The sequence below is a fragment of the Tarenaya hassleriana genome, unplaced genomic scaffold, assembly GCF_000463585.1.
Source record: "Tarenaya hassleriana unplaced genomic scaffold, ASM46358v1 Cleome154, whole genome shotgun sequence".
NCBI classification, from domain to species: Eukaryota; Viridiplantae; Streptophyta; class Magnoliopsida; order Brassicales; family Cleomaceae; genus Tarenaya; species Tarenaya hassleriana.
The window spans coordinates 171,844-187,115 of NW_010964962.1; the positions used below are offsets into that span (position 1 = coordinate 171,844).

The 15,272-nt window shown below is 43.9% G+C and overlaps 1 protein-coding gene across 1 annotated transcript in view; it reads right to left on the reverse strand.

Moving 5' to 3' along the window:
• Positions 1-12,092: 12,092 nt before the first annotated feature.
• Positions 12,093-15,272, reverse strand: part of LOC104809166 — an 11,267-nt gene continuing 8,087 nt past the window's right edge. The window contains exon 3 of the mRNA XM_010535056.1: positions 12,093-12,165. Coding sequence (XP_010533358.1) covers positions 12,093-12,165 — 73 coding nt within the window. The remainder of the gene's footprint in view (positions 12,166-15,272) is intronic.

Sequence of the window (15,272 nt, forward strand, 5' to 3'; positions counted from 1 at the left end):
TCCATCTTTATCCATGGGTTGAAGGATGATACCCGGTCTTGGATTGATGCAGCGTGCGGAGGTGACATATATGACATCCCTTTACAAGAGCTAGAGGCGACAATTGCAAAACTGGCCAAGGGACGCAGCCATACGTCCAACGAGTTCAGTAGAAGGAGCTCGGTGAAGTAAAGGGATGTCATATATGTCACCTCCGCACGCTGCATCAATCCAAGACCGGGTATCATCCTTCAACCCATGGATAAAGATGGACAGAAGGTAGTCTCTTTCCATTCCATGGTGAGGGCACATTCTTTGATATTCCTTGAAGCGTTCCCATGCGTCATGGAGATTCTCCCCATCCTCTTGCACAAATGCATTGATCCGATTCCTTGCATGTTGAGTCTTGGTAGGGGAGTAGTATTGCATAAGGAATTGCTCTTCCATCTCACCCCATGTCGAGATAGAGTTTGGCTCAAGAGTGTAGAGCCAATCTCTAGCTCTCTCCGTAAGCGAGTAGGGAAAAGTTTCAAGGAATACGTCTTCAAGAGTAATCCCCGGTCCCTTCTTGATTGCCTTACAGTTCATCTTGAAGTTCGTAAGGTGAGCATTCGGGTCCTCGTTTGGTCTCCCACGGAAACTCATGTTGTTGAGCATTTGGATGCATTGTGGTAGGAGTTTAAGTTCTTCTAGTGGTCCCCGATTGATGCATGATAGTAACTGAGTATGCTTCGGTTGTGTGTACGTTCGAAGCGTTCTAGGGGCTGCTTGGGCTGGACCTCTTTGGCCATTGGCCCCTCTCAACAACTCTTCAGCCATCTCGGGTTGTTCTCTTCGTGCGTTGTTTTCTCTCAGCATTTCTTCGGCCATTCCCCACTGTCTTTGCTGTCTACGGGCGAAGCGTAGGGTCCTTTCTATTTCGGGGTCGAAGACGAGTTGATCTCTACCGGTTGTGCTTCTTGTCATGCACCGGAAGAGCTGCACACCAAAGAGACAAAAAGAACCGAAAGTGCTGTGAAATGGTTATATCGCAAAGTAATCCAAGCAAATATCCAAGCAATGGTGATCTAGCAAAAATCTAGACTAACACGAAAACGCCTAGTCCCCGGCAACGGCGCCAAAAACTTGATGCGCACGCACCGAGTCTTATATTTAATACCCGATTCGTACCACTATCCGCAAGTATACGGTAGTTGTAGTACCGGGGTCGAACACGAGGACTAGGATGTATTAGTCTATCTCTAAGCTAGATTAGGTGGCCAAGTAAAAATGTGGTTTGTGATAAGTGTCGGAATACAAGAAAGTAGATTAGGTGGTCAAATAAAGGTGTGGTTTGTATTAGGTGTCGGAATACAAGAAAGCAAGTAAAATTAACGGTTTATAAAACGATGATTTAAGGCGTTGTAGGTTCGGGATCCCTCAAGAATCGCATGGATGGTTAATGATGCTACAATGTCTATGGGTTATCCTCCATATGGGGGTTTCAAGCACTTCTTCTAGAGTTTGTCTCTCCCGAGCTTAAACTCACTACCTAGAGAATCGATTCACCCATTTCCCAATGATCCAAATGATCTCTAGATGCATTAATGTACCCCATCATGAACCCTAAGCAAGCTAAGCCATCTCCCAATGTGAATAACTCACTCATTTGACATTTGGTTCCAAACATCATTCTCATATCCCTATGATCAATGTGTTCTGTGGTCATATCAACTAGGGTTTCACCCAAATCAATAGCATTAAGCACAAAACATCAAACCAATGGAAGAAAACTCAAAAGCATCATAGATAAGCATAGGTGTCCATACAAAAGTGGGGATCCCTCACCCACAACAAAGTCACTACTCCATAACTAGGGTTTCAAAACAGAAAGCAAAATGAAGAAACATGGAAAAGGAGAAGAAATGCTCAAGATGGTCTTCAATGGTGGTCCTCTTCTTCTCCTAGCCTCCTTTCTCCAAAATCCCTCTTTCTTCCTCTCCAAGGCGATTTTTCGTGTGTAGCCCCCTTTTCTCTCTCCTCAAACTCCCCTTTTTGTGAATGTTCAGAATTAGGTCTTCTCCTCAAAACATGGGCTTTTCCTTTTTGGGCCGATTTTGATTTCAGGCGGTCGCTCATTTTTCAGGCGGGTCGCTCATTTTTCTTCCGGTCGCTCATTTTTCGGGCGGGTCGCTCATTTTCCTCTGACACGCGAAAAAACAAGCGACCGCTCATAAAATGAGCGGGTCGCTCATTTTTCTTCCGGTCGCTCATTTTTCGGGCGGGTCGCTCATTTTCCTCTGACACGCGAAAAAACAAGCGACCGCTCATAAAATGAGCGACCGCTCAAAAAATGAGCGACCCGAGCATTCTCGAATTCTTGTTCTTCCGTGCCCGTTTCGTGAGGATTCATCGTGGAGTCTTCCTGCAAGGAAAAATAAGCAAAACAACCTACCCATGGCCATCTAACGTCCTATGATGCCTAGAATGTGAGAAGAATTGTGATGCACGACGTTATAAAACCGGTGAAAAACCCGTGTGATCAATCGTCCATGTGGCACAGCCCGTATACTGTACACGGGTTACGGGTGTCACACTGGACCCTATGGTGGACTCCATACGGGTATGATTGTATTTCCGTTGTGTCATGGACTTGACATCGGTAGTCACGAGAGTGACAGGCGCAGGAGACGCGCACGATTGCATGCGATGCGATGGCAAACGTCACGCGAGTGACGGGCGTGGATTCGCCCCTGGTCATGGACTTGACCAGGGTATACGGCTAAGCCCTATGGTGAACTCCATACGGGCGTGATTGTGATTGCTATTTACATGTTTACTGTGTTTTACTTATTGCATGTGTTTTTATGGAAATGTCGATTGTACCGTTCTCGTTGGGAACGGGATTTCCGGGTTCAACCCGGGCTACTCACTAAGCAGTTGTGCTTAGCCCTCGTGGTTTACATTTTTCAGATCACGAGGATTACGTCTAGCGCATCCGGCAGACGACGACCTGAGAGAGGCAGCATCATGTACGAGATTTACATTTTGGGTTACGGGACTTGTATTTCCCGCATTTTGTACGGTTAAATTATAACTATTCAGACATGTGTTATTTTGCGATACTGATCGCCTGTTGTATTTTCTGCTGCTTACTCTGGTTTGTTTAAAAATGTTTTTGGATTTCGTATTTTTGCTTCCGCATTATTATTTCATTACTATTTGTCCATGTGGCACAACCCGTATTTACGGGTGTCACACTTACCTCAATCGATCCGGGACCTGTATCAATTGAAGAATTTGTTTGATCACCAAAGGGAGAAAGAATACCTCGCCCTCTACACGTATCCACGCCTCGGGATAGATTCCAACAGTTGGAACTTGTCAGCTAGGACCTGAATCTGCTATTCTGTTTTTCGCTTCGAGAAAACGAGACTTTAATCACTTTTCCAACCTCTTGGATCTCACCAAAAGTCTGTCAAAGTATTCTAAAGTCGGCCACCTCTTTTAGGATTTTTTAATCTCCTTCTTATAAAGTGATTTAACCCTAATTTCGGTTTATTTTTCGAAAAACACGAAGCCCGAAATGGACGGTCCAGAAATACACGTGGACCGTCCGTTTCGGCTATGTAGAACGGATGGTCTGCGTTAAGTGGACCGTCTGTTCTAGACCTTCTGGAACGAACAGTCCGTTCCAGACCTTCTAGAATGAACAGTCCATTCTGGACCGTCGGGTCTGGACGTGGCAGACCGTCCGTTCCGGACTTCTGATCCGTCCATTCTAGACCCTTCCGCCTTGGTTTTTCCGTCGTTTTCTCGTGCGTTTTGTCCTTCCATGCGTGTGTGACCCCGTAGACTCATTCGATATAGCAGTTGATAACTCCTATTCTTCTCTATATTTTGATGACAGTTTTTCTAGGTTTTATAGGATAATCACATGCATTCATAGGCATTCTAGGAGTGTTAGGACACAAAACCCGGTTGTGCTTTAGTTTTGCAGAGTTACAGGTTTCGAAGATGATTGGACTCGAAAAGGAGCTATTTGGAGCGTTAAAGGAGAAGTCCGGATGAGGTACTCATGTTGCGACATCAATAACTTTCTCTACAGAGGTCCAAATCATGCGAAATTGTACCATTGGAAAGAGCACTTCATTCACGTAGACATCGAAATCGCGTAAATCCGACACCGGAGTAGAAAGTTATGAGCGAATTCGTGAAGACCAGAAAACTACCAGCGCAGGGCCGGATCCAACTGGATTCGTCTGGATCAAGGACGCAGAATTCGACCCTAGGAATCTGGATCCGGTCCGGATCTACCTGGAATCGGCCCGGATCCAGTCAAAAACCCTGTTTCGCGATTTTCAGCATCAGAATGGGAATAGGACTCTTGGGAGCCGCCTAGGGTTATAAAAAGCCCTAGCCACGTCCTAGAACATAAGAGAACCTTAGAGAACACTTAGATACAGACTTTTGGAGAACTTTTGGTGAGAGAAGAATAGGAGTTCACGGGATTTCGGAAAGAAGAAGGAAGATTCGATCGTGGAGACTACACATCTACATGAGCTTTTCTCTCCTTTCTTTTATCTCCTTTTCTCTGTTCTTTTTATTGTTTTCCATGAACCGTGAGTAGATCCACGACTATGGGTTAGGGATTCGTTTGTGTTTTGGGTATGTTTGAACCCTAACTTGGATTTCAGTTTTGATTTGTTTTGGTTCTATTGATTTGCGCTTTTATTGGATTGATGTTTGCTAACCCCTTGGTCAATTATCTTAGATTCTAAACTACATAGAGATATGAGTTGGTTTCGGATCAAAATCAATAGGATAGATCGTATTATTCACATAGAGATATGGTTTAATCGATCTAGGGTTGATGATAGCGTTCTTTATGCACCCTAGGGTTAACTTGAATAGATCGAGAGATTGATGAGTTACTCTGTAGGTAGGGAGTTAGTAGACCGAGAGGTGAATTCTCTATCTCTGTTGCTTGATGATTCCCGAATACAAGTCATAATCGTTATTCTCGCATGCTTAGCATATACCCATACACGCGAATACGATCCCGACATCATCCTTGCTTGATAGTTTACTCGTTTTCATTGCTTTCTTATATCGTTTTCCATAGAATCTACATATTTCCATCATCACTTGCTTGCTTGCTTTGATCTATTTTCAATTTAGATTTGGTTTCGCAACCGGTCCTCGTGTTCGACCCCGTGTTACGACGATCTATATCCTTGCGGTGAGTTGTGAATCAGGTTATAAATTCTAGACTCGGTACACACGTATCAAGGGTTCCAAACAACAATCTCATCCCACAAAATTTATATAGAAAGTCTGGAGAACTATCAATTCGACACGGTTCAACCACATTCTACAAGATCACTAGATCATCAAGATATTCCTACTCTATCATCCCACAAATCTTCCAAATGATGCTCAAAACGGGTTTTCGAGGTATGCACGTGAACCTATATGATCCTAAATCTATATGATCAAATGCAATCATGCAAACCTAACAAAAATCAGAGATTGAGCGTATTTTTGAGAAACATCCGAAATCAGCAGAGAAGAGAAGCTATGTCGAGGTCAAGTAGTTCACACGACCGTGTGATTCATGATGAGGAACATCAAGAGAATCAAGAGCACATGAATCCGCTCTACGATAAGCATACCGAGGGCGAAACTACTTACGTTGCAGAGGAGACTTTGGGTTCTTACATTGCACCGAAGCACACCCAACTCCTATCATGCATCAACCGACCGCCCATAGACAGTTTCGAGCTACCGCCTCAATGCATCACGATGTTCAGTCAGGCGAGTTTCAGAGGGCAGCCCATAGAAGATCCCATTGCTCACTTGACTCAGTTCAAGATGCTGTGCATATCAGTTAGGAAGGCCAGAGGGATGACCATCAAGGATGTATACTTGGAGGCTTTTCCTTTTTCATTGATGGACCGGGCAAGAGATTGGTTCTACACCCTTGAGCCGAACTCGATTACGACATGGGAGGAGCTAGAGGAGCAATTCATGGCGAAATATTACTCCCCAGAGAAGACCCGAGCTGCACAGAGAGCCATACACAGCTTCACTCAGGAGAGTGATGAGAGTCTATACGATGCATGGGAGAGATTCAAAGGCTATCAACGCCTTTGTCCACACCACGGCATGGATAAGCGGTTGTTGCTCTCCACGTTCATCCACGGACTACGACATGATACCAGAGCTTGGATGGATGCAGCCTGTGGAGGGAGCGTTTATGAGATTCCCTTTGACACCCTGGAGATTCAGATTGCGAAGATGGCCAAGGCTAGAGGGATGTCCGGAGATAGCAATAGACGACCCATGGCTCGGATAGATACAGGAGAATCTGCGGTTTTGAAAGCTGTCATGTCTGAGCTAGCGGTTATCAAGCTTCATTTGGAAGCTAAGAGCAGTTCGAATCAAACACCACCAGAGCTAGAGGAAGCAATGGAGGACGGCAATTATGTCGAGAAAAATCATTTTGGAAACCCGAGCGGAGCATTGAATGCACATCAGCAAGGAGTTTTCAGAATCCCTCAGAATCCCACGAGCTTCACTCAACCACGTTTTCAGGGGCAGAATCAGGGATATGCACAGCAGAATCCAGGATACGGGCAACAAAATCTGGGTTACCGAGCTCCTCAACCTGCAAAGAATGATGAAGCTGACATTAAGACGATGCTTGCCCAACTAATGCTCGATCAGAAGACATCATTTACTGAGCTGAAGACCGAGATACAGAGCATAAAAGTCAGGCAAGACACTTTTGAGAGGAGATTAGATGGTGTTGAGGCTCATCTGAAGCATGTGGACTTGCAAATTGTGCAGCTTGCATCACAACCCTCTAGACAGCAGGGCACATTTCCTGGAAAGCCCAAACCAAATCCACGAGAACACGTCAATGCCATTCAGGTTTTAAGTGGAGAGAGTCTGCCTGAGACGGTCCCTATTACTACAACAGAAAAAGGGACGACGTCTAGATACACTTCTGAAGAGAAAGGGAAAGCCATAGCTCACGGGACACCTAAGGTGCATGTAGAGGAAGTCGAACCTCCATATGTAGCTCCTCCACTTTATGTACCACCCGTTCCTTTCCCTTCTCGATTGAAGAAGCATACTGAGGATACACAGTTGTCTAGATTTGTTGATATGCTTCGGAAGTTAGAGGTTAAGATGTCTTTCTATGAGACGATACTCCAGATCCCTTCTTATACAAAATTTTTGAAAGATATCTTGACTAAGAAGAGGGTGATTGGGAAGGAGACAATATCCTTGAGCACAGAGGTTAGCGCTGCGATTCTACAGCATGAGTTGCCACAGAAGAGATCGGATCCAGGTAGTTTCTCGATTCGTTGCAAAATCGGGAACATTGAGATTGACCGTGCGTTGTGCGATCTGGGTGCCAGTGTGAGCTTGCTTCCATTGTCTATCTATAAGAAGCTCAACATTGGAGATCTTAAGCCGAGGGGGATGGCACTACAGCTTGCGGATAGATCCGTCAAGTATCCTGCAGGTATTCTCGAGGATGTCCCATTGAAAGTCGGGGATTATTATGTTCCCGTTGATTTTGTTGTTTTAGACATGGATGAGGACTCAAAGATACCGATTATACTAGGCCGACTGTTCTTAAACACGGCCGATGCGGTGGTTCATGTTCGTGCTGGTCGTCTTACGATGAAGATAGGTGACGAGACTGTAGAGTTCACCTTAGATCACAACATGAAGCAGCCATCCACCACCGATTCAGCATGCTATGTCGATGTGCATGAAATCCTCACTCAAGAAGTCTTCGATCAGTTTCAGGAAGTCGATCCTTTAGAGATGTCTCTCCTTGCATCGAATGAGAGCATATACAGCAATTGGGAGGATATCCGGGAGCTTACACGAGCATTGAACGAAGGATCAGACAAAATTGGAGTTTTACAGAAGATGGATCCGGACCGATTCCACCTAGAAACAGACCGGATCCAAACACAGCCTTCCGAAGACAAACTGGAAACGAACCGATTCCACCTGGAATCGGACCGGATCCAGTCTCTGAGCAAATCACAAGTTTTTCACATCGACACGCCCGATTCTTCTACGAACGTCTCCGAACCTTCCACGACGATGACTAAAGACGTTCTAGAGACCAGAGAGCCACCATCTAACACGGGGACGCTGAATAAAGCGGATTGGAGTCTAGAGAATGCCCCGAAGGTGAAATTGAAGCCCCTACCTCAAAGGCTTAGGACAAAGGAACACACATACACGGATAGGAACACAGGACCATCATTGGAGAGAGGTACATATCCCGCTCATAATCATATATCTGTGTTTGAACCTTCTATTACAGGTTGTCGAATAGGGGTAATGAGCAAGAGAGGATCGAAACGAGCAAAATCATCGCTTAAACGTCCACAACATCCACCTCCGTCACAAGTTTGGAAACCCAAGAAGGATAGAAGGCTCAAGCATCCACGAGGTCTAAAAGATGCGTGTAACGCTCAACATCTAGGGTGGCGAAAGATCGATTATCTTCGCCTCTCAGACCCTCCCATCATTTGAGCAAGATAGGTCGAGCTAATGACGTTAAACAAGCGCTTCTCGGGAGGCAACCCGAGCACTAGGTAACTTTTCTTTTTCTTTTTCTTTGTAGCATAGGTAGTAGAGACCATGATTATATTTTGGATCCTTCGGAATGCATTGCTATTATTATGCTTTTGTTCGGATAACGTTTGTTGTTCTATGAGCGTTTACACCAGCACACGAGAGATGAGCATCGACTTCCGAGAGACAACGTTTGATAGGTTCCAGTTTACAGAGTTTGTGGGAGCTCTTGCGTTTGACGTGAGCTAACTTCATTGCGAGCGAACGAATTCCGCAGAGCTAAGCCTTCTCTATCCCTCTTATTGGTCCTTTCCACACGTTGTTTTCGATTCTACTTTTCCGGGCGAGAGTCTAAACCGTGGACGGTGTATGGTTCAAGTCTGGGGGGTGGATAGATCCTTCATACATTCAGGTCTATCTACTTAGGATTGCATTTGATCATATAGATTTAGGATCATATAGGTTCACGTGTATACCTCGAAAACTCGTTTTGAACATCATTTGGAATATTTGTGGGATGATAGAGTAGAAATATCTTGATGATCTAGTGACTTTGTAGAACGTGGTTGAACCGTGTCGAATTGATAGTTCTCCAGACTTTCCATATAAAGTTTGTGGGATAGGATTGTTATTTGGAACCTACGGAGTTGAAACGACTATATCCAGGTTATATGTTTCTTTTAGAACCTTTTCCGAGTCTTGCAGGTCAATGAAATCTAGTTCAACAAATGCCTTGGGAAAAATAAAGCATCTTGACACTCCCTGTCAAAATCTCGTCAACGAAAATCGTTCGAGGACATGAGTGCATCGATTGATGGTTCGGGTCTAAGTTGTGGGTCGGACATCGCATAAAAAGAAAAAAAATACAGAAGAAAAGAAAAAAAAAAGAGAAGAGAAAAATGATGTCCTTCAACTTCAACGTCCTAGAAACCCGATGTGCTAGCGTTCAATAGAGAAATTCTACAGAAAGGTAAAAATCCAGGTACGAAGTAGAACTAAGATCGAAAAGGCTAAGTTGAGATAAGGATAGGTTCAGAAATAGGCTTGGTGAGTTGTAGAGATTCTAACGGGTTCTAGGTGACAATAAAAATCCCATGGCTAGGTAGATTAGTCTTTGGTAGAAAGATCATAGTAAACCGGTTTGGGTACGATTCTCGGGAAACTAGCATTGGATGGATGTTTCGCTTTTGAGTTTCATGATGATGCTATTTGATGTTCGTCATTCCCTGTTTTGCAGATTTTATTCCTTCGTTCTTTACTCGAGGACGAGCAAAGGCTTAAGTCTGGGGGGATTTGAATGAGCCATTGATTGAGAGAGTTTCCCGTAAATCCCCTTCGATTTTCATCCGTTTATTCGTGAGTTCGAGTGCCGCTATACGCGAGCCGGTGATTGCGATCAGACTTGCTTCCATCCTCCTCCGTGCGTATATCATTTTGGTATCAGAGCTTGCTCGAGCCATAGGACGTTCCCCGGGTGAGATCTATCCTTTTGTGGTTTCGTTTTATTGTCATTTCAATTTCGTTTCATAACAAAACCGAAAAACACTATGCCCAAAACATAAGTTCCGAAAGTCTGATTTTGTGTTCTGTTTTGATACGCTGTAAACGAGGGATTCAAGCGAGATTCACGAGCCTCAAACATCTCCAAATCACGGTGAAATCCTTCCTTGATCGAATCTGACTCTGTACTTTGTGATTGTCGAATTTGTGTGCTCATTTGTGTGCTCAACTCTTTTAATCATGAATTTATCGAAAGAAGAACAAAGTGTTGTTTTGAAGATTCTTCAAGACATCGATGGTCGACTTGGTCGTCTTGAAGATATTCAAAACGAACGTCAATGCTTCCAAGAAAGACGTAATGTCCGTCAACGAGCGACTCATGACCACGGACGACATGACGATTACGAGGGAGCAAAAATTATGCATGGACGCAAACATGAACAAAAACATCAACGTAACAACACGTTTTCCTTATATACTAATCTTACTCGCAAGAACGTGAATTACAAGTGTAGGGACATAGTTCATATGGCACATGAATGTCCCAAACGACGAGAGAAGTCTATCAAGGATGACGGGGTATATAACTCCGATAAAAAGTCCGAGTATGTGACCGAAAAGAAGGAAACAACCGAGGAGCCCAACCGTGACACCGAAAGTGTATCCAAGAGTGTGATAAAGGCCAATGAAGAGCTGCAAGATGTTAAAGATGCATTGGAGGTGGTAACACAAAATGAGGGACTCAAACTTACGAGCCAACCTAGGACAAATGACACCACCGACAATGTTTGGATCATAAGTCAAGAACGTGGAGCAAAACCCGGTAATTTCATTCCTATTTTCATTCTTGTTTATGATTCATGCTCAGAACAGAATATACCGCAAATTGAGAAGCTAAGGGGAAAGCTCCAAAAGGAATACTCTTACGAGTACATCAAAGAGTGCACATGCAACGTTGATACATTTGCTCCTCTAGAAATTGTCCATAGTTTGCATGTATTAAATGCTAATGAAGAGGAGATTGACACAATAAAAACATGGACATCTAAGAGTACCATCCAAACTCAAACTTCACATGGAATAGATAGCTTCTATGCCACCAATGCTTGTACATGACGGATAAGCCATAACATGGGAGAACTGACCGGTAATGATGTTCCTATTTTCATTCTGATTTACGATTTATATCTTGCATTGCCAAAATGGTCACTCATAGATTTGAGAACGCAAGGATGGGTCGTAACCAATTCCCCGAGATCTTCACGTGGTAACTTTGTTCTTATCTTTATTCTTGTTTATGACCAAAGGAAGCAATTCGAGGAGAACACAAGCTGCACTAACATTGTTGCCCTAGATTTTGCTACTAAATTGCAGATCTTGTGTATGGTCGAAAAGAAGATTGAGGCAAATCAAACATTGATCATTGAAAGCCTCATCCGAGCACACGAAGTCAAATACTTTTATCATAGATTCCTGGATGATTCAAGGATTAGAACCGCTATAAACCCAAAGACAATCAAGCAATACGAGCCATTCGATCGAGGAAGAACACGAGAAGAAGAGTTGCGCAAGCAATATGATGTCGAGCACATCCGCTGAGACCAAGGTACGTATAAGGTCTCCTATATGTTTAAGGTGATTGATACATTTCCTTTTGTTGTAGAAAATAGAATTTTGAGGGCGAAATCTTCGCAAGGGGGAGGGAATGATGAGGACATCGGAGCTAGCAACTTGGACGAGGATGGGAGCTTAATGGAAGGAGCTCTAGAAGATGTTCAGGACTTGACCCATCAGGCGTCAAGCTCTTGCCAGATGATCATAACATCACAAGATCATTCGAAGCCGCGGGAACGGGATTTGATGTGCACAACGCGAAGGCTTCCCGAGCAAGCCATAGAGTCGAGCCTCCTCTCACTCGTGTTAGAGCTCGAGCCCTCCGCATCACGTTAACAAAGGCCGTCACTCAAGTTCTTCACGGAGTTCGGGCTCACGACGCGAACACCTCCCTTTTCGGCCAAGACTTAACCCGGAACGTCTCCTCCATCATGGTCGAAAGCTATGGGGCTCAAAGATGACTTCAAGCCAGCCGATAAGCTGTCCATTTCAGCCCAAGAACAAATCAAGGCCCAGCCCATTAGTCCATTAAGTTCCAACAGCTGTTTTCTTCCTAACCACCTTATTAAATGACAATTAGGCTCCTTCTCTTGCATGAAGACTTGCATTTATTGTTGTTTTCCTATAAAAACTACCTAGAACTCTTTTGTAATCAGATTTCATCTCTTGGAATAAAGTATTTTCGAATTGAGATTAAGCCAAGACTCTCTCCCTATCCTTGTTGGTTTGTCCGACAATCAATTTCGGTTTGTCCGAAATTCCCGAGCTCGATGTGTCCGGCTCACCCTTCGGTTTGTCCGAAGCCATACTCGTCATCTTCCCCTTCGTTTCCGCCATCCATCATCTGATTCTCTCTTGAATTCGAGTGCCACTTGAGTGAGCCGTTGATTGAGAGAGTTTCCCGTAAATCCCCTTCGATTTTCATCGTTTATTCGTGAGTTCGAGTGCCGCTATACGCGAGCCGGTGATTGCGATCAGACTTGCTTCCATCCTCCTCCGTGCATATATCACTATGGAGTTTAGTATTGTTCATAACAATACATGGATTTCATAACATATCAAGTATGCATAATACGTAATGAATCAAACACTCATCCATAAAACCATAGAACGTGCAATACATCAAATGTATCATAATAAAGCTCGCTTAACAGTACATCATAGAGCACTAAACCAACATGAGGGTCATGTTAGGGATATGGGCATTAGATGTTTAGCAGTCCATGATTAGAGCAAGTGGGAGATTGTTGGTTTAGTGCTCTATGATGTACTGTTATGCGAGTTTTATTTAGATACATTTGATGTATTTGACACTTTCTATGGTTTATGGATGAGTGTTTTATGTTGGTTTCCTGGGATCTCAAGAGCGAATCTAATTCCTAAGAGATCGGTTCTAGGGTTTGCGCAGCGGATGTGAAACAAAAATTTTGATGAAACCCTAAAACCTATCATGCATGATCTTGTAGAAACGTTAGAACGCTTACCTCAATCGATCCGGGGCCTATATCAATTGATGTGTTCGTCCGATCACATAAGGCAGGAAGAATACTCACCCTCTACACGTATCCACACGGCAGAAAGGATTCCAATGGTTGGAACTTGTAAGCTACGACTGAAGAACACGTCCTTCTTGTTGGTTTTAATGCGCTACGATGATCCATAATATGACATTTTGACTATGTGTTGATTCATTAGTTTATGAATGCATTACTTTTCCCGTTATATGATTGGCATGTTTGTTATATTACGGTAGATATCCTTGAATCAATGCAGATGATTCTAAACTCCCTGGTCAAATGCCATTGTGGGAACAGTGATGAATTAAGATCAGCATGATGTGTGATTGATGATGATGATCATATGCATTGGATGCAAAATCACAATCATGGGTACTCGTTTGGAACGAGTGACTGGATGACCCGCATGAGATTGTCATATGGGCATGAGTCATGACTTGAATCTCATACAGCGGTTCGTTCTTGGATCCTCAGACCTGAGATGTCTAGAGTATCTGATATGAGGAGTGGCGTGTCTTGACTACGTCAAACGTCGTCTTTAACCGGATGATCATAACGGTGTTGCTCAGATACGTTCATGAATCATATGCAGATAGTAGACATACAATACGGGACTTGTGACCTCCTAAGCAGGAGAGATGTCGTTGGGTCCCTCATGGAAATCGGACTGTGAAAAATGCGTGGCCACGCTATAGATGAAGTTACATCTATTTTATCAGTCCATTTGCCTAGACGAGTAAGCGGTTGAACTTGAAGGGTGGCTCATACCATGCCCTTGTTCAACATACGACATCGTGAGACAAAGGATCAGAATTTGAACTATTGCTGGCTTTGTTAGATCACCTCTAACTCTATTCTAGGTGGGTGGTCATGGCGTCTTGCTAGAGGCTAACCGTGACTTGTGGTTCGGGAAAGGGTTTCCGAAGCCACTACCACTTTGAATGGGCCTACAGGGTCACACACCATTAGGGATGGATCACACATGAAGAGAACAACATGAAAAAGGAACGACGGAACGATCTGGAAGAGTTCCAGATGGCCAGACCGTCCGGTCTAGCCGTTCCGGACCGTCCATTCTAGTGAAAATGGATTGTCCGTTCTGTTGGTTTAGTGCTCTATGATGTACTGATTATGAGCTTTGTTCAGATACATTCGATGTATTGATACTTTCTATGTTGTTTTATGAGAGTATTTTATTCATTACATGTTCTTGCATGCTAGATCTGTTATGGAATCCATGTATCATTAGGAATGATACTAAACTCCCTAGTCTTGTGTCGTTATGGGAATAACGACATAATAAGACTAGTATGATGTGTGATTGATGATCACATAGATGATCATAAGTATTGGATACGATCACAATCATAGGTATTCGTTGGAGAACGGAATACTGGATTGACCCACATGAGATTGTCACATGGACTAGCGTCATGACTTGAATCTCATATGACGGTTCCATGATTGGATCCTAAGACCTGAGATATCTACGGAATCCAACATGAGGAGTTGCGTGCTTTGATTACGTCAAACGTCCTGCGTAACAGGAGGACTATAAAGGCGTGTATCAGGTACGAAACGAATCATGTACTGGATTGTAGATAGTCAAGACGGGATTTGTACCTCTCATAAAAGAGAGAGATATCGCTGGGCCCCTCGTGTGAGCGAGACTGTAGAAATGTGTGGCCGCACTATAGACGAACGTCGTCTATTTCAGACAGTCAAACTCAATGAACGAGAAAGCAGTCGAATCAGATAAGGTGGCTTGTCCATGCCTTATGTTCGACGTATGATATCGCGATACAAAAAGGATCATCAGCCGGAATCATCACTGGTGTTCGTAAGATCACGAACCAACTCTATTCGAGATAGGTAGTCATAGTGTCTTGCTAGAGACCGCCTATGACTTGTATACCCGAAATAGGGATTTCAGGTTATACTGCTATGTCGAATGAGCCTACAGGGTCACACACGCAGGGAAGGACAAAAACACGAGAGAAAACAACGGAAAACCGAGTCGGACGGGTCAAGACCCGACGGTCCGGATGCGTGGTCCGTCCGTTCTGGGAA